General features: G+C 42.8%; 4 protein-coding genes and 1 long non-coding RNA gene across 16 annotated transcripts in view; 4 read left to right on the top strand and 1 right to left on the bottom strand.

Moving 5' to 3' along the window:
* Positions 1–1,243, top strand: part of LOC117139081 — a 48,326-nt gene extending 47,083 nt beyond the window's left edge. For all 7 annotated transcript variants that reach the window (XR_004459356.1, XR_004459352.1, XR_004459357.1 and 4 more), the window contains exon 4: positions 1,158–1,243. This is a non-coding gene — a long non-coding RNA (uncharacterized LOC117139081). The remainder of the gene's footprint in view (positions 1–1,157) is intronic.
* On the top strand, positions 1,242–16,227 carry LOC117139080 (palmitoyltransferase app). 2 transcript variants are annotated; one of them, XM_033301196.1, is made up of 9 exons: positions 1,242–2,447; positions 5,950–6,110; positions 6,697–6,881; positions 8,450–8,561; positions 8,630–8,784; positions 8,987–9,108; positions 9,165–9,369; positions 9,708–9,822; positions 14,516–16,227. In XM_033301196.1, the coding sequence occupies exons 1-9, from the start codon at positions 2,257–2,259 to the stop codon at positions 15,349–15,351; spliced, it is 2,082 nt and encodes a 693-aa protein (XP_033157087.1). In that variant the 5' UTR covers positions 1,242–2,256; the 3' UTR covers positions 15,352–16,227. The 2 variants fall into 2 exon arrangements, with proteins under 2 accessions (XP_033157087.1, XP_033157086.1); XM_033301195.1 differs by lacking the exon at positions 14,516–16,227 and having other exon boundaries at positions 9,708–13,560.
* Positions 16,228–16,471: 244 nt separating this feature from the next.
* Positions 16,472–19,076, top strand: LOC117140631 (adenylate kinase isoenzyme 1). 4 transcript variants are annotated; one of them, XM_033303652.1, is made up of 7 exons: positions 16,472–16,557; positions 16,610–16,725; positions 16,786–16,973; positions 17,033–17,776; positions 18,101–18,220; positions 18,278–18,420; positions 18,479–19,076. In XM_033303652.1, the coding sequence occupies exons 1-7, from the start codon at positions 16,496–16,498 to the stop codon at positions 18,771–18,773; spliced, it is 1,668 nt and encodes a 555-aa protein (XP_033159543.1). In that variant the 5' UTR covers positions 16,472–16,495; the 3' UTR covers positions 18,774–19,076. The 4 variants fall into 4 exon arrangements, with proteins under 4 accessions (XP_033159543.1, XP_033159544.1, XP_033159546.1 ...); XM_033303653.1 differs by lacking the exons at positions 18,278–18,420; positions 18,479–19,076 and having other exon boundaries at positions 17,033–17,862; positions 18,101–18,192; XM_033303655.1 differs by lacking the exons at positions 16,472–16,557; positions 16,610–16,725; positions 16,786–16,973 and having other exon boundaries at positions 17,771–17,862.
* Positions 18,929–22,666, top strand: LOC117140632 (adenylate kinase isoenzyme 1). 2 transcript variants are annotated; one of them, XM_033303656.1, is made up of 5 exons: positions 18,929–19,328; positions 21,199–21,282; positions 21,550–21,672; positions 21,974–22,351; positions 22,415–22,666. In XM_033303656.1, the coding sequence occupies exons 1-5, from the start codon at positions 19,326–19,328 to the stop codon at positions 22,514–22,516; spliced, it is 690 nt and encodes a 229-aa protein (XP_033159547.1). In that variant the 5' UTR covers positions 18,929–19,325; the 3' UTR covers positions 22,517–22,666. The 2 variants fall into 2 exon arrangements, with proteins under 2 accessions (XP_033159547.1, XP_033159548.1); XM_033303657.1 differs by lacking the exon at positions 21,199–21,282 and having other exon boundaries at positions 18,945–19,328.
* A 1,297-nt stretch (positions 22,667–23,963) lies between these two features.
* Positions 23,964–25,239, bottom strand: LOC117141568 (brachyurin). Its single transcript, XM_033305079.1, has one exon. It carries the CDS (start codon positions 25,089–25,091, stop codon positions 24,225–24,227), a length of 867 nt encoding a protein of 288 aa, XP_033160970.1. The 5' UTR covers positions 25,092–25,239; the 3' UTR covers positions 23,964–24,224.
* Between the last annotated feature and the right edge of the window lie 597 nt (positions 25,240–25,836).

Here is a 25,836-nt window from a genome sequence, read left to right as displayed (position 1 = left end):
TTGCAAATGCAAAAGCCATTCACTCGTTTTCGGGAGGCTCCTGTGAGCCTGTGCTTGTGTTTGTGTTGCTACTGGGTTTATTGCCGCACAAAGTGCGCCTGTTTGCCTTAGATAACGGGTTCTGGGTTCCAGAACCATGTTGCAACACACACACACAAACACACAGGAACATAAAGTTACCGTGCAGCGCAGTTGCCACAGAGGAGTAACAACTTGCTGTCGCCGGGCGGCATACAGTGCGTATGCTTAACTTGATTAGCGCCAATTAGCCGACAGTAGTCGTCTCTCATAAAACCGCAAATTAGCGCATTTCAGCTGTTAATAATCCATGCCGCTTTAATCCTTTAGTCGGTTTATGCCAAGCCATAAATAATAAACGATCTGGATTTATGTTCGCTGCGCATTTCAAATTAACTGAGCTCTCTGGAATAAAACAAGGATGCAGGAGCTTAACTAGATCGTTTTGAATTGGGGAAGCTTTTAAGCAGAAGCTGCTGAATGGGCAAGAGTTTAATCTTAAATTTGAATTAACTAATCTAATAAATTGGTATCTTCGATGTTCGATGTTTAAGTATCAATTATATGTCAAATGCACATCCTTGATTTGTATACAACACAAACAAAAACCAATTTACCATTTAAATTCGAATTAATTAGTCAAATTACTCAATCAATAACAACCGCTAAGATGTGTAAAAACACAATTTAATTGAACTTAATTGAGAGTCTTACTCAGTCATTTAAATTGTGTGCTGATAAAAGAGGAGCTTCCAAACCAAAATGTCATAAATTAGTGACCACAACTGTTTGGCTTAAATGCCATAAACTTCCGTGGGACAATTGGGAATGAAAATTTATCTGCAAGTTATAACAACTCGATTGTGTTGGCATAAAAAAGTGATAAAATTTATCTTATGAATTGGCCCATTGCGGACGCACTCGCCAAACTTACAGTACGCGGGAAATGCGATTAAAATTCGATAATAAAGTGGGAATAAAGGAATCCCTGGAAGAGATGAGAAGTTTCTCCTTTTCGCTTGTCGTCGCCCGTACAAAAGTTCTTAATCAAAATAACTTAATGATTATATTTGCTTGCAATTCCACAGTTGCTCACTCCTTTTCACAAGTTTCTCTACATCTTCTCGTTACCATTTCAGGACTGACCCGCTCAAACAGGACTAGAACCAGCCAAACCAATTCGACGCCAATTTTAACTACTGTTGGTGGCGCCAGCAGCGAATAGCGAATAATTGAATCATAAAGGACACGGACGGGCCACCCAAAAGGATCCAGAATTCAGGATCAACAAAGCCGAGCAAATAATTGCTATATAGTCTGTGTGTGTGTGTGTGTGCGCGCACGGAACGTGGTCTCCCCACCCCATTTCCGGTGGGTGGAAAAAGAGGAGTGGCAGCAGCGCTGGCAAACGAAGGCGGCTGCAGGGAAATGACAGCCGTCCTGCTTTAATTGAAGCCGGGACGTGGGCGTGTGGGCGTGAGGCCCGAAAGTGTGCGCTGCAATAAAAGGAGGAAACTGAAACGCAATGTGGCTGATGCCGCGGACCGTGGACAACGCAACAAAGTGGACGAAATTGCTTTTGGAACATTACAGGATACCACTGGAGGTGGACAGCAGTAGCGGCAGCAGCGGACCAGGCATTCATTTTGATTAAATTCACGTGAGAACATTCGCCTTCAAAATAGCAACTAACAAACGAACGACAAAAACTACAAACTACAAAATAAAGCTAAATCAAACTTTAAGTGAACAATTCAAGCAGCGGCGCGGTGTGCATGAAATTCACAGGAGATAGCAGCCAACAGGATCGGGAGCAGCAGGAGACATCTTGTGGAAGTCGGTTTTGCGTGCCGCAGGCATTGCAACAGCCACACATGAACACGTCGCTGTGACACGAGGTGGTGCGGAGCGAAGGGAGGCGTCGTCGGTCGCCAGGACGCCAGGAAAACAGCATAATTTCGTCAACGGCAGCCGTTTGAACTGTCGTCGCCAGAGCATAACCCACCATTCCCCAGGATCCCGAAACCCCAAACCCAAATCCCCAACCCGGCCCACATCATCAGCAGCGGCAGGAGCGGCAGAAGAGTCAGGAAAGGCGTCACTGTCACAGTCAGCGATTGTTGTCAGCAAAGGAAAAGTAACAGAATCGGGGGAACCAGCAGCAGCAGCAGGAGCAGGACCTGGCATAGCAACACCATCCTATCCAAAACTTAATCCCCATTCGCCACGACCGCCCCGATGAATCTGCTGTGCTGCTGTTGTTGCAGTAACATGGCACCAAACCAGCGCGTCACACGCAAATGGGAACTGTTTGCCGGACGCAATAAATTCTACTGCGATGGATTGCTAATGTCCGCACCGCACACAGGCGTCTTCTACTTGACGTGCATCCTGATTACCGGCACCAGTGCGCTCTTCTTTGCCTTCGAGTGAGTATACGCCCCGTGCTCATTTCAGCCATTTGTCAGTTGATACACTGGAAAAAATGTAGATATGGTATATGGTATAAATATTAGTGCTTGATGTTTTCTTTCAAGTATAATCTGTATCTATACACTAGTTTTACATTAAAGCCAGTTTAGTTTAAAGCATTTGGAACTAGGTACCGATTAAAAAATATACAATCTTAAGTAATTAAGTTCTTAATTCTTTAAAAATTAATATGTATACTTATACTTAGTCATTTATAAAAATAGCGATAAAAGGAAATATGATAAGATACCCAAATTTATCTTGTTACTTGTAGGCGCTTGATATATAACTAATCAGTATATAATTTAAAGTACTAGATTTCCTTTCAGTGTGCCAGTAGGAGTGTCAGTGAGCAGTTGGCCTCCCTTCAGATGCATTGTGTGCAAAATGTATACGTTGCTAATTAAGCATTGCCCAGTAACCCTTTCCGGTGGGCCAACGGATAGACGATACCCCATGCCACCGACCATCCATTCCACCGGGTCATGCTTGATTTCCAATTACGCCCACATTAATGGTCTCTGACTTTGGACTCTTGCTCTGGTTTCATCGGTATCAACGGGTTTCTCATCCGGTTTCTCATTCCCGACTCTTTTTCTGCCCCCTGCTGTCCGTCTGTAATTATTGCTGTGCAACGTGGCGTATGCGTTATGCTTGAGCTGGCAAAGGACATGGGCTATCCAAGCTGCTACTTTTTCAGCTAGATATCTGCGTCCGGGATGAATCCGTTGAATTACGGGTATCCGTGTGGATTGCATAATGGGGGTGGGTGAATAGTTTCAGCTTTTGATTTGTCAATCCGATGGTTGTCCGGCATTCAAATATGTTCATGCTACTAGTCCGACCCACTGGCAAACCACAGGAAAATTATCCCCGTTCAGTTTTAAACTGAATTTTCATTTCAGACTCTTTCGTCCGGAACACATTTCTATTTCCTGTTGCTAAACTTTTCCGCTATTAAACTCTGATGGCGGTGTTTAATGGTTGAAAACTAAAGTTTCTGAATTATTAATATTTCATTTAGATTCGACCAAACCGACCACTGCGTACCCTCTTATTTAAGCTGCTTTTCTCATTTGTCATAGTAAGCAGTAAATATGAGCAATAAGGACTTGCTTTTTTGTGGAACAACACAGTGAAATAAACGAGAATTTTCCAAGAATATTGTATTCGGTTGCTGCTATCACGTTGCTTCAATAATAATTCAAACGTGCAATCAATTTGGTCGGTATAGCAACTAAATAAATATCTAAACGGCATGAGCATCTGGAAAACCCACAGGCCACAAACGTTTAACTAGATTCAATTTGGTTGCACATGGGCGTAACCACCCTCATTTTTCCGTAGACTGGCCAAAATAACGCATACGACACGTAGTGCAAATACAAATAGAACGCAACGTTAAAGTTGCAAACCATTCGCCATTCGACATTGCGATTAGACGAAATTATGCTCAACATTTTCTGCACGAAATCATTTTAGCAGCGCAGAAAGGAATTACATGTGCGGAGGTGCTGTGTTTCCCACAAAAGAAATTGAAATTCCCATGCCTAGGAACCATATACATATATGCACCGCCTACATCTCCAGCTGCAACAGCTCCACCACCTCCAGCTCCTCCATTTATGCGCTCCAAATTTATTCGCTGCTGAAAAGCGGCTGCAGCGCGATTTTATTTTCATTGCTTGCTTTACATTAGCGCACAGTCGAGTGGAAGGCGCCCCAGTATGGATGGGCATTACAATATCTGCAATGCCTTTGAGTGCTCCCATAGATATTCCTGCAGATACTCGCACATATCCTACGAATGCACGCGAAAAAATCGGGAAATTTGATCAGAAACAGGAAGGCTGTTCAATTCTTAGGAAGTTACTTAAGTTTCTCATGATAAAGCTAAAGACAACTTCATGAATTTAGGTTTAAATCCTTTTATATTTACTTTATAACTTATTTTCAAACAAATATTGATTTAATGCAATTTAAATCTATTTTTGTAGCTTTTATTTAGTTCACCATTTATAGTTTATTTATACCAAAACGGATTTTAAATAGAATTAAACCGAAACAAAACATTTACAAAACACGCATAGTGCCTCAGGCTTTAATTTGCACGTGGAAATGTATGTGTCCCTGAATTAAATGAACACAAAATTTGATTGCAGTCATAGATAGATGTATCCCAAATATATATATTTATTATTTTTTTTTTTTTTTTGCATGTAGGCAGCCCGGGGGATGTGTGGGCCAAACTCAAATTGTGTTTCGTTCGACGCTCCCCGGCAATGCAAATCGCTAAAAGGTAGCACACAATGCATGAGGGAGGGGCCCTCCTTCGCATTTCCCCATTTTCTATTTTATTTTCTATGGCATTGTCAGCGATTTGCCAGTTGAATGCGAGAAAAGCATTTTTTGAATGCATTCCTATTTAAGCCTTACTTTTATGGCTGGTAGGGTATGGGGTTGGGCGCCTGGAGCGCAATCGGCGTTGTCATGACAAATGTATTTAACTATTTTCGGTTGGTGCTCTGCTGACTGTTCCCAAAATGAGGCATACTACATCCACGTCCATCTGGGACTTGTCACACATAATTGTCACTGAGCACTCTGTGTCCTCTGTGAATTGATGGCGAGTGAAAGTTGCTCCTGCGAGTGGTGAATGCGGCGACTTTTGCTATTCACAAATCGTTGGCACGCATCGGGCATTAAGTAACAATGCCGAGCTGAACATTGTCCTATCCCCCAGCCGCTAGTCCTTCGCATCGCAGCTATCCCCGCTGGGTTAGATAGTCCGCCCCAATTTGGTGCCATATTTGTTCGGGCCTTTCCACACATTTGGGGCATTGCCAAATCACCGGGGACATTTGCATGCATTTTTGAGCAGGGCATGCCACACTCGTCGCCCACCAAATGCGGCAGTAAATCCAATGGCAAGCGTTGCCTGCAATTTTGCCGTTTGGATGCACTGCATGCACCGGATGCCAGGGAAGTCGGAGATTCACGAAATCAAATTTCAATGGGTGCTTGCAGCTGAGACAGAATCCAAGGATCAGTAGTTTTGAAAGGCTTTCTTTCTAGTCATGCTTTGTTCAATCAGAGAGATTGAAGGCATTTTAAAGAGCTGAGTTGCTACTTTTTGACTTCCTAACAAGAGAGGGCTCTAAAATCTCATTAAATTATAATTATATTATATAAGTAAACGATAATAGTCATTGAAGCTTCTTAGGAGTTAAGCTGCTGTAATATACCTTTTATTTGCAAGCTCATAATATTTTAGTCATTATTTGAATATTCCTAGTTTATTATCAAATTTACCTATTTTATTTTATTGACATGCCCCTAGTTTATTACTCCATTTGCCGAAACAGTCTGCTCAAATCAAGATGTTGCCATAAACCATAATGACAGAAACATCGTTATATTAATGATATATATTTCTTTGCTCTTCGTCCTTTCTTGCAGCTGTCCCTTTCTGGCGGACAGCATAAATCCGGCCATTCCGATTGTGGGAGCGGTACTATACTTCTTCACGATGAGCTCCTTGCTGCGCACAACCTTCACGGATCCGGGCGTCATACCGCGAGCCTCCAACGATGAGGCCGCCTATATTGAAAAGCAAATTGGTACGTTACTCATCCGCCCCGTAGTCTCGCGATAGCAATAGCAATCGCAACAGCAGTGGCAATCGCAGTCGAAGTCCTCGCGTCCATCCAAAAGGAAATGTGGCCAAGGTCGTTGCCTGTTGCCTGAATATCCTTCTTCTCCATCTGCCACGCCCCTACCACCCCTACTACTTGCCAAACACTCGCCCACTCAAACACACACACAGGCAACACTTGCGTATATATTTGTTTTCACTTCATTAAGCTTGTGTGTGTGTGTGTGAGAGCAAATGGGAGGAACGTAAAAAGTAATGAGCGTGGCATGACATAGAATGAAAAAAACGCTAAAAAAATGTGAAAATATATATGCTCCGCATAAAAATCATCAAAGGCGAACGCTGCGTTGCCTTTGCACTAATGAGTTGCTGTTGTTGCCTTTGTATAAAATATTTAAAATGAGAAAACTTTTGCCCTTTCCACCAATTTTTTTTTTTTTCATTTTTCTTGTGCATGTCAACATTGTCGATGTTGCTGATGCTGCATTTCCTCTGCGTCGCTCTGGATGAATCCGGGAATATGTGTGGATAACCCAAATCGACGTGAGTAGAGGTGCCAAACTCGCTGAACAGTCCCACATATCGACCGCCGCCGAGGACCAAGGAGGTCCTGGTCAAAGGACAAACGGTCAAGCTGAAATACTGCTTCACCTGCAAGATCTTCCGGCCGCCGAGAGCCTCGCACTGCAGCCTGTGCGACAACTGCGTGGACCGCTTCGATCACCACTGTCCCTGGGTGAGTAGTGATGATAGTGATGGTGGCACTGCTGGGTAATGTGCGTTTGCCGAGTGGGTCCTTGACAAGGACACCCGGCACCTCGTTAGCGGTGGCGCATTTTTAATCACTTCCCAGCAAACCGCCTACTTGCTGGCTGTCTGGCTGTCCCCAAAGCACCCGTTCTCCAGCGTCATCCTCATCCCCATCCTGGCCCCCATTTTGGCCAACTGACATTGAGCCGAGAGCCGCATTAGAGGCTCTGGCGAAAAGTGGGCCACAAAACCAACAGCCTCTCGTCGTCTCTGACTTTAACCCAATTCCAACGGCAACCGCTGAGGTTGCTAATTTTTTAGCAAAAATAATTTCAGCCGAGCGCACGTCACGTTTAAAAAAAAGAAAAAGCGCACTCGGACGGACTCCCTGCGAATCCTTTGCTTCTCCCCTTTTTTTTACCCGCCAGCGACGCGCTGATGCAACAAGATGTGGCTCCCTCTCCGCGTTTGTGTGTGTATGTGTGTGTTTGGACAGGACCAAGCAAACAAACCACACTTGCACAAACACACACTCATGCACACACTAACTTAAGTAGCCACACTCATATTTCTGTGGTTCTGTTTTTTTTATTTTTTTTTTTTTGTATTGTAGCATACTTTCTGGGATGGGGTCGCCACATCCCCGAGAGACTCAAATCATCGCACATACCCTTACGGATAAATGTACTTAACATTCAACTGAGAGTTCCAATACTCCTCGGCTTTTTAAATATTCATACTCACTAATTGAGTGCTTTGTTCGCACACCACTTGTATTTTTAAGCCAAAAGATAAACCATTTAGTGCTTGATTCCCTAATTGATTGCTTTGTATTCGTATTTAATTTCCCACGATGATATTGATTTGAAAATTTTCCTTTCACCTTGATTTTAGCTTTCGCAATTCACAATCAATTTATTTTGACCCGCAAACCATTTGGCTTGAGGAAGGTCAGTTAAGTCATTAAATATTTACACTAAGCTGAGCATTCATTTCGACTTAGGCTGTCACTCTTACACTTTTACAAGGACTTTTGACATTCTCTAAAATATTATAATTGGTATTAAGGAAATGCTCATTTAAATTTGATTTCTATGCTAAGAAACGAAATTTCCTAGTTCAAAAAATCACATAAAATAAATCATAATTCCCTACTTACTGAAAGGGTGTAAATTACTCGGTCTGGTAGAACTCAAAGTCTCTGCCAGTTAGTGTTGCTGTCATGGCTTTGCCATCGCCCCACTTCATTTACTGGGGCTCCGGCGTAATTTAAACCCCCGGAGGAGAGAAAGTACGGACACAATCGCATTTGACGGCTTGAAGGTCGACTCGAGCCTTCTGGGGATTTGGTTCACTGTTCGCGGCTCCAAAAAAAAGGGGTTGTTGGCCAGGAGGATGGGTGCTGGAAATTAAGGCATTTTCTCGGTCGTAATTTTGGTAATGCCACACATCTCGTGAAAATGCAATTAACCTCATTAAGTTTGCCAGGATATCTTACCAACTTTATGGCGTCTGTAGTGTGTTTACAAACCATTTTTAATGCTCTCTTTGCAGGTGGGAAACTGCGTGGGCAAGCGGAATTATCGGTTCTTTTACTTGTTTCTAGTCTCATTGGCATTTTTAGCTGTATTTATATTCTCGTGCTCTGTGACGCATTTAGTTTTATGTGAGTACATGGGAATAGCGATTCATATACCATATGATTGATATTTGATTTGTTTGTACCAACGGCAGTGATGAAGAAGGAGCACGAGGTCTTTAATGTAATCAAGGCGGCGCCCTTCACTGTGATTGTTGTGTTCATTTGCTTCTTCTCGATATGGTCGGTGATCGGCCTGGCCGGCTTCCATACCTATCTGACGACTAGCGATCAGACAACCAACGAGGATGTAAGTACACAGAAACATATATATTATATATAGGCTATTAAATCAGGCACAAGCTTCCCTTACCAAAATAAACGATTAGGAATTATGAAAGTACACAAATTCCTTAGGAAGATTTCTAGGAAATGTATAAAATTTTCAAATGTTTACCATTTTGATTAAACACTAAATTGTTTACACAATTGAAATCTGCTCTCTTCGACAGCTCAAGGGATCCTTCTCCTCCAAAGGCGGTCCACGCACCCAAAATCCCTATTCGCGGGGCAACATTTGCCTGAACTGCTGTCACATCCTGTGCGGACCCATGACGCCCTCGCTGATCGATAGGTAAGTGGAGAGTGAGCAGAGTTCCAGAGCATTATGCTAATTGGATTAACCGACAGACGCGGCATCGCCACCGACGAGTTCATCCAGCAGATGCAGCACCAGTCGAGTCCGCGGCACGCACTGAGCGATGTGCTGAGTGCCTCGCACATGGTCACCACCTCGCAGCCCATGATGGGCGGTTTGGGTGGTGGTGGCATCGGTGGTGCCGGCGGCGGCATCAGCATTGGTGGAGCGGAGCTGAAGCCCCGATTCTACGACGAGGTAAGCGGCCAATCCAGCGGCCACATTGAGTCAATCCAAGAGCACCCTTTCACCACCGAAATCTAAAAATATCTAAATGTCTGAGCACACTGCTTGCTTGATCTCCTTTATATATTTATATATATATACATATATATCAAATCCAATCAAATCAAAACTCTCGTACGATGAACTCTTTTGTGCACATCATTTTGACGATCTGTAATTCAAATTTTTTCTTTTTGTGTTCTATGCAATGTTCTTTTTGGTAATCTACTACTACTACCTACTACTACTACTACTCGAATCATACACCACAATCGACACAATCACACCACGAATACGACCACGATAACCAGTCCAATCCCTCCTCCTCGACACTGGAGGGCAACGGAGGTGCCATCAATGGCCATGGGAATGGCCATGGCAACGGCTTCGATCATCCGCCGCCCAGTTACGACCTGGTCCAAAACGGTAAGTCCCGCAAGCATCACCAGCAGCGCTGCTCCCTGCAAACCCTGCTGCCGGCCAGTGCCCAGCAGCAGTTCAAGGCCAGCAAACACAAACACAAGCAACTGAAGCAGCACCTGGTGGCCGCCGAGTTGCAGCAACATGAGGGCGGTCCAGGACCGGGTCCCAATTCGCCCTCGCTACTGCGCTCGCCGGCCACGTCCTCCTCCTACCGGTTGAACCTCAAGCGGTCGCTGCACCTGCCGCTGACACCGTCGTACGACGATGTCCGCCACTCGCCGCTCCCGCTGCTGCATCACCACGTTCATGCCCAGCAGACCACAGCCATTGGCACAGTGGCAGCAGCAGCAGCGGCAGTGGCATCCGGCGCCAGCGGCACCCATGCCGGTACCGGCACTGGTACGGGTGGTTCCTCCTCCTCCGCCACCACCACCGCACCCACTTCGGTGTCCGTGTCGTTGGCCACGGCACCACCGCCGCTGGCGCCACGACGCCCGTCGACGCTGCAGCTGCAGGCCAGCGGAGCGATCTCCGCCAGCAACAGCACCTTGACCACCATACACACTACGGCGCCACAAGCGCCGGCGCCCACGGACTTCAAATACTATTCGCCGCAACGCAGCACCGACTCCAATCTGATGAGGAACTATCCGTTCCCGAAGGCGGCACGCGGAATGCGCCGCCAGTCGACCATGTCGGTGGACTCGCAGAAGGTTAATATAGCCGGCTATCAGCCGCTGCCGATGCGGAAACCGTACAAGCACCAGGAGGTGATGTTCGAACTGAAGTCGCCGACCAACCGGCTGACGATTCGCGAGTGCGACTTTGGCGGTGGCGGTGAACCCTGCGATGACGATCAGTCGATCAAGGACAGCCAGATCTTTCGTGTTAGTAAACGAAATCTTTATATGAATCACCGGTCGCCGTGGAAGGAGCGCGACCGCTACTCCAATCTCTACGAGTATTCGTTCAACATCGATCTCAACTCGATCATCGAGGATGCGGCGGGCAGTGACTCGTCATAGTACGCAGCAGCAGTCCGCTGCTCCGCCGCCATGGGCCACGGTCACGTCCATCGCATCGGTGGGCTGGTCCGTCTCCTGGTCATCCTCCTCGATCGGTTGTTGGGCGCTGTACATAAGGCCGGGCCCTGGCCAGCCCGATTCCTAATGCTTCCACGCTTTTGCTAAGGCGCCACATCGGGTCCAGTTTTCCGGAATGTGCCCCACTTATTTGGGGCTACTCTGTTTAGCTTTAGACTCGAGCGAGAGCAGCTTTCTGATTATGGCTATAACTAGGACTTCGTTTAGGATTTAATATAAGGGCTTGACTAGGCATTGATTAAGTTTTTTGAATAGTTTGCCATGTACATACATTTATTTTTTAATCAAGGCTGCAAGCCATTTGTTGACCGAACTATTTTGAAACGGTTCGGGTTTATTTTTAATTCGGCCTGCTTTCACTTATCCATGAAACTTATTTTATAATGAATAACTTGCTTATTTTCACTATAAGATTCAAAACGAAATGTTAGTTTAAGTTTAAAACCATATAACCGGGTAATTTTTTCACCATCTATTTACCATTTATCAATGTGATTTCTTTGATTTCGATTTGCAAGCAAATATTTTGCTCAACTGAGTGTTGAAAACTCGGAGCCAAAGCAACGAAGCGAATAAATTTAAAAGTTTGCAGCCTTGATTTTAACTTTGAGGGAATCTATCACAGTCTGAATGTGGCACATTTGTGAGACTCACTTGGCTTCCAGGATGCGCATAGTTGTTAGTGCAATGTAACTGCTACCCTTTTGCAGCCTGAAAATCCGCATCTGTATCCGTGTATCCGTATTCGTATTCGAATCTGCATTTGTGTTTGCACTAGCCCCCCTTTTGTAGAAGTCGAACTTGTATTTGATTTGTGTTTAATGTTTGAAACCACCAACCCTTGCCGTAGACTTCCCCACGCTCCACGTTCCACCTCCAGTTCCAGTTCCAGTCCCCCGAAAAACTTGGTTCATAGAAACTTTTGCGTTTATATAGCACCTGCTTCCCAGGCTAGGTGCGTCGGATCCCTCCTGCTGCAAGATGCGTTTGCAATAGGGGCGACTCGGCGCCAGGGGCCGCTAAATGCCACCCGTGTATGTATGTATCCACCTTGGTCTACGTCCCAGCGCCGCCACCTCCAATAGTGAAGACACCAACTAACCATCTAACCAACTAACCAAGCAACCAAACAACCTACTAACCAGAAAACCAAAGATCCAAAAAACCAGTAAACCAGTAAACTAGTAAACCAACATCCCCAGCCAAGCATGTTTGTGTAAGTTCGCCTGGTAAAGTGCTTAATGATTTTGCTTTTTGTTGGGAACCTTGTGAGATTTTTGTAAATGATCGCAGTCACTTGGGCCTTCAGTTGAATTCTCGATTAATTTGTAAGGTTTCAGCCGAACATGGATTATGAACGAAAACTTTAACTTGCAATTAGTGAAATTAGCAAAAAACAATTAAAACCGAAAAGAAAATAAAAGCAAAAACTTAATGAGCCAAAATAACTGCCATTTATCGAAGCAACATTTTGTTAGGACTTTTTTCATTTTTACAATGAAATTTAAAATTAATTGTAAACGTAAACTAAACAATGGAATTCAATAAGAATTTGATAAACTATGTATCAGTGCTAAGGGAACGTCGAAAATTTTAAAACTAATAGTGGAAAACGAGAAATTGTTGCAAACGAATTGAATATCAAATATCGAATATGTCTTAATCTTGAATATTGGAACATTGCCAAGTGACTGCTGCAAATAATTAGCAATAAACAAAATACCGAACAGTGCGAAATGTTGAAATTGAAATGAAAATATGAAAATGAAAACGAATATTGAAATTGCAAATATTTATACCTAGTTCGTAATAGTTGAAAGGCAAACATTTTTCGGGCACTAGATTGCTGGACTTTTGTGGAGGTGAAAATCGTAGGTTATATATGTAAGCCAGCTTAAAGACATAATTGCGGCTCAAATGCCGCCTACAAGGCTTTAAATCTTGAGCATTAACAATATTATGGGTTCCTTTTATAATTAATTGCAAGTGTAATGCGCATTAGCCAGATAATTGAAGTTGTAGCTAGTTATATATATTATATATATATATGAAAGCGAGTGTTAACTGATGAAAACGTAAATTTATACATGTACTTATATACACACACATATGTATGGTTAAATGTTGGGCAATAACGTGTATCTAGCGTATGTTTAATGTGGATCGAAAGCAGATCCATAACTATCTATAAGTACTAATCCCGATGTTGAAGCGTATCGCATCCTTTCAGGAAGATCGTGAGACCTACTTGCGATCCTGAACGGTTATTGGAACCATATATGCATATGTAGCCCCCGCCGCATCATCCACACACACATAGACACGAAATGAAGGCTTCAGATACTCCGCTCCTCTACATTTTCCATTATCCATTATCCTTTAGGCTCCCTGATTTTGGTTTTGACACACAAAAAAAGAAATGCTATAACCCTCCTCCTGATTTATCGCACACTAATGTCAAACTCTTTCTGTATCTTTCAACTTGACTCTGGGATTAACTAACAAAAAAAAAAACCAAACAATATTTACAAATTTGTGTCTGTAACTATTTAATGACCCAAACAAAAACTGCAATTGAGCGAAAGTTGTCGAGGGCCGCTTAAGACTAGAGTAAAAATGCATTTTAAGCCTTAATTGGGTGAGTTCTCTCCTAATGCAAACACATTTGATTGTTGTATGTACCGAAATAAAAATAACCAAATACCGAAATTTAATCAAAGCTTTAGAGTTTCGTTTGAAATTAGCTACACCATCGCATACTTAACCCTTGAGTTTGATTTTCTGCTGCGAAATAGCTCAATTACATAATATTCGTTTGATATTATCTTATGTTGCACATGCCGATGATTTGTTTCCACCATTAACCCGAAAGTCATCACCATTCAATATAAAACAACCATCCAAAACAACACACCAAAAGTCAAAGTTTAATATGGTATTTAGCAGTAATTTATTGGCAAGCTAGCTACTAATTGCACTCACAACATTTTGAAAGCATGTTTTAAATTGTTCAATTGGCACCGACTTAACCACTGAATCCATTATCCATTAATTAGCGTCCAGTTTTCGTCTTTATTTGCGCATACTCTACGCGGCGTTTGTCATTCAATTTTCAGTTATCATTGTTGTTTATTCGGTTTTAGGAGCTTATCAACTGATGAGTTTCGAATTAAGTTGATTTCCGCCCAGTTCCGAGGCAGTTCCTCCTCAGATTGCAATTACACGTGTATTAGTTCGATTGAACACACAAAACAACCCCTCGCCCGCATTTGATTGAATTACGATTTTAATTTGGCGCCCTTTTCAGCATTTATGATTATTTGCATATTTAAATAGTTTTATTTTGCCACAGCTAAACGATATCGAACCTAAACAAACCATCAACGACCACTAGCAAAAGAGCAATAAAACCACCAGATACAAATGCTCCAAATTGAAATTCGAATTTTAAATTAGTTGGCAAATTTGTTGTAATGAGCATTTCAATTATAACGTGCATTAATTAAACATACAATAGAACGAAATTAAATACCAATTACTAATCACGCGCTTTCGTTGCGCCCTTCTCCCCTTTTTTCCGTCTCGTTTTGCAGGTAATTCCAATAGTCTAGCTCAGCTGGTGGACAACGAGATACCGCTGGCCCAAATGGACATTCCGGCTTATACCCACCAAACGGCCACCCAGGCGCGTCAGTACCGCCATCGTCATCACAAACAGCGCCAGATATCCAATGGCGGCACTGTTAGCTACGAGAATCAGTTGGCCACCGCCAGCAGCGAGGATGAGCTGGATGATCCTGATGTTGTGGTCGTGGGCAGTCCCGAAGTGGTGGCAGCCGTGGCGGCCATAGCCTCCAATAAGGCAAGGGAAATGCGCAACCGCAGCGGAAGCTATAGCAATCTCTTCGATGCTGACTTCGAGGCGGCACTGGTCAACTCCTCGTTGGCGGATAACCATGTCAGAGGTGAAGGAGCTAGCAGTTCCGGGAAGCAATCTGCGGGCGCAGCTCTATTGGCGGCTGCCATCAGTGGAAAAACGGAAAACATGTACAGCAATGTGCTGCCAGTGGACAATGATACGGATCCAGCGGATTCCACGCTGCATGTGTACTCCAATATCATCGACGAACGCAAGCAGCAGGAGCAGGCCAACAATGTGCTGTCCTCCACTCTGCTCTGCGACGATCTCGACCTGGACGATCCGGTTAGTGCTTCGTGTCATGTGAAAAGAAAGTCCCTGGGCGATGGAGCCGAGCAGGTGAAGTCGGCGGAGAGATTGAGAATGCTGCACGACAACACGATGATAGACACGGCCTTGGATCTGGACAGCTTGGATGGCTCCAGCATGGGCAACAACTCACAGTCGTGCCTGGTGAAGTCGGGCAAACCGAATGCCACCTCCGTGACCACGAACGTGGCCATAGTCTAAGCGGTCCTCTTTGTCCTGTACATAAGTGTAGATATTCATGTCAAGGGGGAGAGTATTGTTAAGTTTTCCCTACTTTTAACTGAAGCGATTTTCATTTCCACTTACTATGTGTGGTGGGGGGCGGGGGTGCGGTGATTCGATGGAGAGGGGGAATATAATGAAACGACCTATCAGCAGGCAGATAAAAAATATTACCTTAAAGCGTTACGCATTTGAAACAGAAAGAGAAATATATCTATGCATATATGTAGATGATAATAACTAAAGCATTTACGGATCTATGTATGCATATGTATAATACAAATGTGGTGAACAATGTTAACAATTCGAGGGCATTAACAAAGGACAAATTAAAGGAGCAACCAATACTATGGAGAAACTGTTTATACAATACACGACGCATACATATAAATCAGTTATAGGTAACATATACATAATGATAAACAATATACAATGTACGGTTAGTTATAGTGTATAATTTTTGTATTTAAGTTTTTACAAACAGCAGAAACCGAAAGGGGGTCGTTTCGCAGTTCAGAGTTTAAAAAACATTTGCGGTGTAGCCAGAAACCGAAGAAACAAAGAAAAGAAAGCCAACTAGAAATATCCTGCAATATACGTGAAGTTGAAATTGTCGAGTCGATGAGAAAATGTTAACAGCATAAGAGTTAAAAGCAACAATGTGGTGTATTAAATGTTCATAAATCTACCAATAAGTGTATTTTCAAGGTGTAAAATGTTATATGACATCAATTAAAACGAGTTCGAGATTTCGACAAGCTCCATTGCATGAGAGGGCAACAAATGTTAAGCGTATGTTATGCGAAACTAACAAAACTACAATTATACAAAGAATAAAGATTTATAAATAGAGAATACTGGTATATTGCTTTTTTGGGAATTGTCTAAAATTTACGGCATTAGAAGGGCAAAAAGGTTATCTACGTGTTGGATTGAATAAAAATGATGCAAACCGAAACTTAAAACTTTTGGTTTCTAAAAATGTTAAGTGTCTTGATAGGTTTTTGTTAAGTAAAATTCAAGACCGATGACAGCCCGCCAAAAGTAATCGATTCATCGGTAACAAATTGGTAAGCTTGTACATGCTGGTATATTTAAATGGTTCGGCCTTGGTCACATTGACATGGACACCAAAACACAAGATTCGGAATTTGTGGAAATTCATCCAAAAATTAGCTATTTAAGGTAATTTCTGACTGAGATATGAATACCTTAGCTTAAAATCAATTAATTCCAGTGCCCAGGAGCTCATTGCGCATCGTCACACTGAATTCGAACCTCCGAGTGGAGGTCTAAAACGAACTAAAAATGAGGGAACTGCAGCGGAAGTTGAGGAGCTTAAACGAGCGCAGGGTTAGAATTTGTTATAAATATTTAACACCAATACATATAATTATGCTTATAACATTTTAGAGTATTTGCGGGCTCAATTGTCAGTGCCTCGGATAGAAAGACTCGGAGGAAGGGCTCTTGCCGTTTGGCACGAGGAGCAACAAGTGGCAGAAGTCAAACGCAAAGATGGGAAATTCGAAAATTTCGGATACAGCGAGCAGGGAGTACTCTACTTGGAGTACTACGAAGCGATGTTCCTACTAGAAGTTGTAAGATATTAGCCCGCCCTTTAAATTCAATCAAGATATTTAGAACATGTACTTTTCAGGGACGCTTACAACTGGAGTACTGTGGTTTCGTAGTTTCAATCGAGCAAGCTTATGTGCTCCTTTTGGAAGAGATGGAAAGCGAAAGGTACACCAACTACCTAGTTTACTCGGCTTTATCCCGATCTGGCTATATAGTCGTAAAGCATGCGCCTCATCAGGAAATTCCCCAAGAAGTTACGAGTGCAGATTGTATTTGGGCACTGCTGAAGGAAAAAGTGGAAAATCAGCCAGTACCACATCATATCAAAACTTCACCTTTTTACCTTATCGCGGAAAAGCGTATGGAAGATGTGAAGGAACCTATAATATCTCAAAAGGCAGAAGATCCTAATATTGTTGTAGATCCCATTGATTTGAAATTCGAAAAACGAAAACGTATGGCTGTAGAAAAACCAACTGAGGAACCTGCAAGTAAAAAAGAAAAGTTCTCCACAACGGGTCGAAGTCTCGTGGATCAACTAAAATGCGAATTTTCATATGCCAAATTTGAAGAGATCTTTGAAAAATTCGATATGGTGCAACTTAAAAGCCAAGATTATACCAAAGACCAATTAGATACTCCCTCCGCCTTGAAGATAATCTTTAATCTACATCTGCACAACAAGGGTTTCAAAAAAAGTGCACCCAACGCGCCCAACTTTAATGTAGTTATACTTCCTACGCAGGTGGCGTTTCCCACCCACGACCAAATCTCCAAGATGAAACATCAAAATCTTCTCACCGCACCACTGCTCGTCATATCCGTAAGCGAATCCAAACAGATACAGGCCTTTCTGTACTATATTAGTTGATGATTGCCCATACTGCGGATGTGCCACCTCAATAAATTGTACGTGTTAGTATTTTAAAAGCTCGAAAAGTTTATTTTATTTACGCGGCATTGTTTATAAAGAATGCCGGCACGAGAATAACAAAAAGAGCAAGCAAAACTTGTCAAAATATCAAAATTCGTGCCGAAAAATGTATTTATTTTGATATTCAGGCATTGTTTTTGAACAATTTGTGTTCAGCTATGGTAGGCTGTTAGTTATACCCAACAGTATAAATCTAATGCAAATATGTTACAGGAGGTTCCTATGGTGTGGATTATGGGCGGTCCGGGTAGCGGCAAAGGAACTCAGGCGCAGAAAATTCAAGAGCAGTATGGCTTCAAGCATATTGACCCCATCGCATTGGTCGAAATGGAGGTAATGAAAATAAGCATTTGTTTATTAACTACTTGTGTGCTAACTACCCAATGACAGGTAGAAACAAAAAGTCCGGCTGGCCAAAAATTTCAAAAATCCTTATCAGCGGGAACTGCAATACCCCTACCACAAATTGTACCCTTGATTGAAAAACAATTGATGAGCCATCGTGGAGTGCTCAAAGGCTTCGTCATTGACGGGTAAGTCAGGCCAGTATTTAGACACACAAAATTCGTAAAGATACATCCTTTTTTTTAGATACCCTGCCGATTTGGAGGAGGCTGAAATATTAGAGGATGGCTTCGGGTCGCCGAACTTAATTATTGTGCTGGATTTGGATCAGGCAACCGGAAGTACACGCAGTTCATCCAGTCGCGCCCCACGCCCAAGTCTATCAATGTACATAGAAAGCTCTAAAGCGGTTTTGGAAAGATATCCGCAGGCCGTTTTGAAAATCGATGCTAGCCAAGAGCCGGACACAATGTTTCAGGAAATCAAGTTAAATATGGATAACATCTTTAAACGTCATCACAAAGTGGAAATAGCTCGTTAAAGAGTTAGATACCTTACTAATTGGCCATACCCAAACTGAATTAAAATGAATATAGAAAAAGAGAACATAAGTAAGGATTACAGCCTGCGTATTACAATAAATCAAATTTGAATTTGATCATGACAATAAGAATTGGTAGTCTGGAGTCTAATGTCTACCACCTCAAAAATTCAAATTTTGACCATTTCGGGTTATACTCGTCAACGCAACGGCCAAAACAAAAGCACTGTTACTCGGAAAGCTTTGTGCGGAAAGCTCGCGTGTCTGTGCGCAGTGAAACCGTTAGCCGAATCGGATCGAATCGAAACGAATCAGAAATCGGAATCGAAAGCCTTTTCATTCACTCAGTCACTCTCAACTCACGCAGCACAGAGGGTGGGTGGAAATTCGTCGGGCGGAGCAATCGAGAATCTGGGCGAGAATCGACCGACCAAGTGGCGCTAGGGGAAGGCTAGTAAGGCATCCGGCTAACAAACTACCGAATATCTCGCGATTTCTTCAGCCAAAGGCCCGCAGCAGCGACGTGTATATCTAGTATACATCATCATCATCATGGTGAGTGTTTTCAGTGCGCGGGTGCTGTGATTTGTGTTTTCGTTTCTGCTTAATGCCCAATTTATTTTTATTTGTTTGTAACCCCCACACACACCCCAAATGTTTCACTCTGATTTAAAAATCGGCCTTGCACTCCAACGGGGAAAGTGAAGCAGTGGCTTTTAAATGGAGGATTCAGAGCGGTCCAATCGACCTTGAGCCACTTGCATTGCACTTGACCTTGCAGCCCAGCGTTGCAATTAAGAAACTTTGGGGCCACAAGCTTACTCAGCTTTTTTTTTTTGAAGCCGAGAATGAGGAATGAGAATGAGAAGCTCCCGGTCAGCTGTTCCATGTTTACTGTTTTGGTATAAATAGAGCCTCTCCTAATTCCAACGATTACGAATCTGTGAAATTCCCTACCCGAACAAAACAAATTAGCAACTGAAAGAAACAAACAAACAAAAAATAAATAAAAACCGAAATTTCACATTCCAAGCTCGACCAAACGAATTTTGACGTCAAAATCCCGATTTGAATAAATTTATGACCAGTTGCTCGGCACACAGGAATTTCTGGCGGGGCTTGATTCATTAGCAAGTCCCCAGCCTCGTCGCCAAAAAGCAGTTTAAATGTGTTTATTGGCGCTACTCGAACTAGACAGTCATGCCGGTTTTTTAGTCTTGGTCGCGTCGCATTATTAAATTGTGAAAACAAAGCAAAAAAAAATAAAATAAAAAGAACACCATATAAAAAATCAAGAGGCGGGTTCCATAAAAATTCCTCTAAGTTTGCTGGATAGTTTTTTAGTTCCGTTTGAACGGAAAGCATGTGTGAAGTTCTTGCTGGGAAATTATTGTTATAACTAACATGGAAAGGTTAGTTCTAAATCACTAAACAATATACATTTGAATAAGCAACCTCAAAGATATATCAAAATAAAAAAAAATATCAAAAATCCACGTGAGTTAGCTTGATAGTTTCTTCGATTCATTTGAACAGAAAGCACTTGAGACATCGCTGCTATAATTTTCTATAATTACCTTTAAGTATTTGGGAACCTCGACACTTGTACAGGTTAGTTCTGAATTATTAACCACAGCGCATCCTTGGAAATGACATTGAAAAGTCACTGAACTACACGATCTATATACATGTGAAGAGATATTACGTAAATGAGCTTGAAAATCATAAATTCTCACACGCAACAATTTAAATGCGTAAAAATGTGCCATAGGAAAAGTCGGTGAAAAACAACGACTGCGAGAATGAAAAGCATCGCGTTTATGCTCTGAGAAAAATAGAAAGATCTATAGGTGGCAGCCAGCAAACAACCTGGGCATTATCAAGCTGTCCGAATCCGAATTCATTCATTTTCTATATTCTATTTTAATTTTTTTTTTTACCCATTTTTCGACGGGTGCGACAATGCGGAACAGGCGAAAATCGGCGGGGGCCTTCCGAATACAAAATACTATATCAAAAGCTGATCTGCACACACGCTATATCTATCTATATATCTATATGGTCACGGGCCGACAACGGGAGCGATGGCATTGTTTACACTAATCTAGATTTTTGTTGATGAGATCAAGCCATTATCAATACCATTTGTGTGAATGGAGCAGAGGTGCCAATTGCCCCAAATTACCCCAAATTGAAATGATATGTGTGACGCGGTGGTATTCTGTTCAAGATCAATGTCATATGTATAACCTACGTATATATAAGTTCCCATTTTCGTAGTAAGAACACTATTTTTTGCTGGCAAAGCGCCCAAACTACTAATAAACTACATATTAACCTATGCCAAATACATCTCGGATGTAGTTCAATAACACTATAAGTCGGAGATATCTAACTATCCTCACCAACTGTCTCGATTGTGTAGTTATTTATGTGTCACCAAAGGGTTATGAAGAAGGAGGCCGAGGAGAAGCTCAAAGCCGAGGAGCTCCGTAGGGCACGTGCCGCCGTAAGTAGCCCATCCGAGTAAATGGGCACTAGATCCTACTCACTAGGATTAGTTGATGTATGGCATGTTAACTGTCTGGCCGCCGCTTCACCAAAAAAACAAACGAATTTCGATCCGAGAATATTGAAAAAAAATCCCTCTTTTGAAACCATGCCATGCCCCTTAATCCAACTAAGCTTGCGTACGTGTTACCACTAAACCAGCTAATTGTAGATGTTCCTATGCCTCGGTGTTGTGTGCCTGCTAACCCAAATCTTGTCCTTACAGGCTGATATACCCATCATCTGGATCTTGGGTGGACCCGGGTGCGGCAAGGGCACTCAGTGCGCCAAAATCGTGGAAAAATACGGATTCACACATCTGAGCAGCGGCGATTTGCTGCGCAATGAGGTAATTTGGGCGGAAATACTGGAATAGTCGGTGCTATCTACCCAGTGCTTGCAGATGGCAAGGGTGTATTGCGATTTTGGAAAATGATTATATTTGGATCGGAACATTCATTGTTATTACCCGAAGTATTGCGATGCGAACTTAAACTATTGAGATAATTACACGTTTGTGTATTGAAAGAATAATAATCTATAAGGTTACTTTCAATTCAAATTAGCTTTGAATATCAATTGTTTCATTATTAATAGAACATTACATTTAATAAGTGATTACCCATTTATAATATGCCTCAATCTTTTAGGTGGCTTCTGGATCGGACAAGGGTCGTCAGCTGCAGGCGGTGATGGCCAGCGGTGGCCTGGTGTCCAACGACGAGGTGCTGTCTCTGCTGAACGACGCCATCGCGCGGGCCAAGGGAAGCTCGAAGGGATTCCTCATCGATGGGTATCCGCGTCAGAAGAACCAGGGCATTGAGTTCGAGGCGCGCATTGCACCCGCCGATCTGGCGCTGTACTTTGAGTGCTCCGAGGACACGATGGTGCAGCGCATCATGGCACGTGCCGCTGCCTCGTCGGTGAAACGGGACGATGACAACGAGAAGACCATTAGGGCACGCCTCCTGACCTTCAAGCAGAACACCAATGCCATTTTGGAACTGTATGAGCCTAAGACCCTTACGGTTAGTATCGCATATGCATTTTCAATATGGAAATAATTAGCAACTCTTTCGTTTTAATCACAGATCAATGCCGAGCGTGACGTGGACGACATCTTTCTGGAAGTCGTCCAGGCCATTGACTGTGTGCTGAAGAAGAAGCAGCAGAACGCCGCCGCCCAGTGCTAGTAGGAATGCTAATCCATTAGGAAGGAAACCGGTACCAAAGTCAACATTTCTAGTGCACTTTTTAGCGCGAATCACACAATCTCAGAGCTGAGCACAAATGAAAGCGAAACACCAAATAAATTAGTCTAAATCTATGTTATGTTACTCATACTTGATGGCATTATCCTTTAATTCGCGGCAAGCAATAATTGATCTAGTGCTTTAAATAAATTTACACATATAAATGGAATGTTTAGAATCAACTTTAGTACCCTTCACATCATAAAAAGTTAATAATTAATTGAGCAATGACTGCAATTTGATAGTTTGCATTTTCCCAGCTATTCCATAAAATGCTAATCTCTACTAGGCACGATTTAGGGATTTAATTTAGCTAATTATTCATAAACTAATTGAATGATCCAAGGGCGCGTGTGCTTGAATGGAAAACATTCGAAAACGATTGCCTTGAATGTTGTGAGTGCCACGTGATTTATTATCGAAAACTACAAGACTACATTTTGTTCACTGAACCAGTTTGCTATCAGCATTTAAATGTGGGAGTCCAGTAGAACGAATTTATCTAAAATACCTTGCCAAATATCTCATTTACATGAGGATTTTCGTGGTGAACGAATACTGATTAATTGCTGCTCTATAAGGAGTTAAATGTTAAATGGCGAAGAAGTCATTTTATAGAGGCACTTTCCAAATTCTGTGCATATATGTATCTTTGCTACACATTAACAAGTTGCACCCGATTCACTGCTCCAGTCATAATAAATTATATGACTTTGCTAGCGAATTTAAATCAGATCGAGTCATTGGATTAATTGATCAGATATCCGTTGGGGATTTCTTGCTGAGCCCAGTTAAATCAGAAAAGTATTTTGGGCCATAAGATGATATCAATTTGTGATAAATCTGCCATCGAAAGGAATCTTCTTTTGAGTGCGTCACGAACTTCGATTTGAACGCAAAATAGAACTGACACAATTCGAACAAATGAAAATCTTGGGGCTACTCTCCAATCTCGAAACTGGTAACTGGTCGTAATAGAATCGTCCATCTATCACGGAACTAAATACCAGACGTCATCGTGTGGATGTGGAGCTACCCATCCAACTGGAGTGGCTTCGAGTTCTCGACGATCGGATCGAGTCGAGTCGAGTGTAAAGTCAACAGCGAAATATTATGTAAAGTAAGTGGTTTTCGGAAGATGCTCCATAAGCAATTATGGGGTTCGTAAATTATGTAAAGATCTCTGGGGAGGAACGGGATTCCGAAAAGCCCAAGCTAACAATGTGGATAGAAAACGAAACAGTTAACCCAGCTCAGAAATTATCACTTTTATCGGCCGAGATCTGAGATCCCTACGAAATGCGGGAATTCCAATTCCACAAAAATCAGCATGACTAAACAGACAGAAAAGCCGAATCAGGTTTCAGTTTTTTTTTGTGCTACTATATGTGTGATTTTTGTTTTTATTTCTTCATATTCAATTTCTTTAGATTTTGCAACATTTGTTGCTTTCTTTTTGTTTGCGAGTCCGCTATCACTCTTACAACTAAAATAAATATAGATGTTTAAATAGTTAAAGCTATGCACAATGTGCAGATTTCAATGAGAGCTACGATATCACAAGATTGGAGAATTCCTTTAAAAAACATAAAGCTATAAGGTTTCAGTCAGTGGTTGTTGGGATGTTCCACCCGCAAAATGAGGCATCCTAAATGAGATTGTTATCACTGTACTGATGGGAATGGTGATGTTGCTGCTGGGGTCGCAGGTACTGCTGATGTACTTGGCCATGGCCACCAATCTTGCTCTCGATCCAGTCCAGATAGTGCGTGACGCGGGTGAATCCTCCGGGTATATTGGTCTCACAACCATCGGCTGGCCCGAAACTGGTTATGCCCACCACTATTTGTGTGTCCTTGAGAACGAGTGGACCGCCAGAGTCACCGGTGCACACTGTCTCATCCTTCAGGCCCTTGGCACAGATCACTCCCGCCGTTACCACATCGTACTCCTGGGCGCACTCCGCATTCGAGATCACCTTCAGCTCGGTGTACTGCATCGAGTCCGAGTTGGTCATCTCCACCATGGCGCCCCAGCCGCTGGCCACCACGCTCATGCCCGCGAACTGGTCATGTCGATATCTGCTTGGCAGCGAGGCGGGCTGAATTCGCGGCGTGAATCCCACATCCTGCGGCAGCTTGACCAGGGCAATGTCATTGGCCGCCGTCTCCGGATTGAAACGCTCGTGCACGATGAACTTGTTGGAGCGCAACACCAGACCGCCCGACTGCTCCGTATCCTCCACGCTCTTGGTGCCCAGATACACATCGTAGTGGGTCACGCCCATGGTGCAGTGTCCAGCTGTCAGGATCCAACGCCTGTCCAGCAGAGTGCCGCCGCACAGAATCCGTTTGCGCCACAGCTGCTTTCCGATGAGCATCACCTGGTAGGGGAACTTCTCGATCCGCCCGTACTTCGATTGTCCCACGGCGTAGCTTTCCGTGGGTGTGGGCTTCCACATCATTAACATGATCACTGCCAGTCCCAGCAGTTGGGCTATGCTCTTGTGGATCATTTTATTGTCTGTACTGCACTTGTCACTGAATCAGTCTCGTTTTGCGAATTTGAAATTTTGAGTCTTTTCGGTTTTTTTTTTCTTGTTATAACGTTTTTTGCGTTTCTCTGAGTTCTGCGCGCTTTGAATGTTCGCTTCAATCTAAATCGATTCTGATGGAGCCGTGATATTTTATACCTCGTCGCTCGCGCTCAGCAAAAATCTACATATTTCGCCGGCTATCTCCGCCGCTCCGAACTGGACAGATCGGCAGAGGCTTCTCCAGTAGCCTGTTGTTATGACAGCCAGCTGGTCGTAAAATCTCGTTTATAACGCTGGACGCGGAGACTCCCCGAATCTCAGATTTTCATTTTTGGCGCGCCTAGCCAAAGGCAAAGTTCAAATGTTAAATGGGAAACGGAAGTGGAATTGTGCTAAATTGATAGCATCTATTCCCGAAATAAAATAATATGAATTATTTCGGCAATCTAAAGAGATTTCCTCGAATTTCATAGTATTTTTGGCAAAGAGAGAAAATAGAGTTAAAGACACAGTTGGCAGAGAACAGAACAGGTGACAAATACGAATTTAATTATGTATAAACTATTATCGAATTCTCGTTAGAAGAAGACTCGTTTTTCGTTTTCCTTTCGGCTTAGTTGAAAATGTTTTCATTCAACTGAAAAGATGGAATTTTTTGACGTTTATGAAAGTTGCTTTTGCGCATCTCCATCTCCGTCTCCATTGGCATTTTCGTGATCCGTAA

Source organism: Drosophila mauritiana, chromosome 3L (genome assembly GCF_004382145.1).
Source record: "Drosophila mauritiana strain mau12 chromosome 3L, ASM438214v1, whole genome shotgun sequence".
NCBI classification, from domain to species: Eukaryota; Metazoa; Arthropoda; class Insecta; order Diptera; family Drosophilidae; genus Drosophila; species Drosophila mauritiana.
This window is presented reverse-complemented; position numbering and strand designations above follow the sequence as displayed.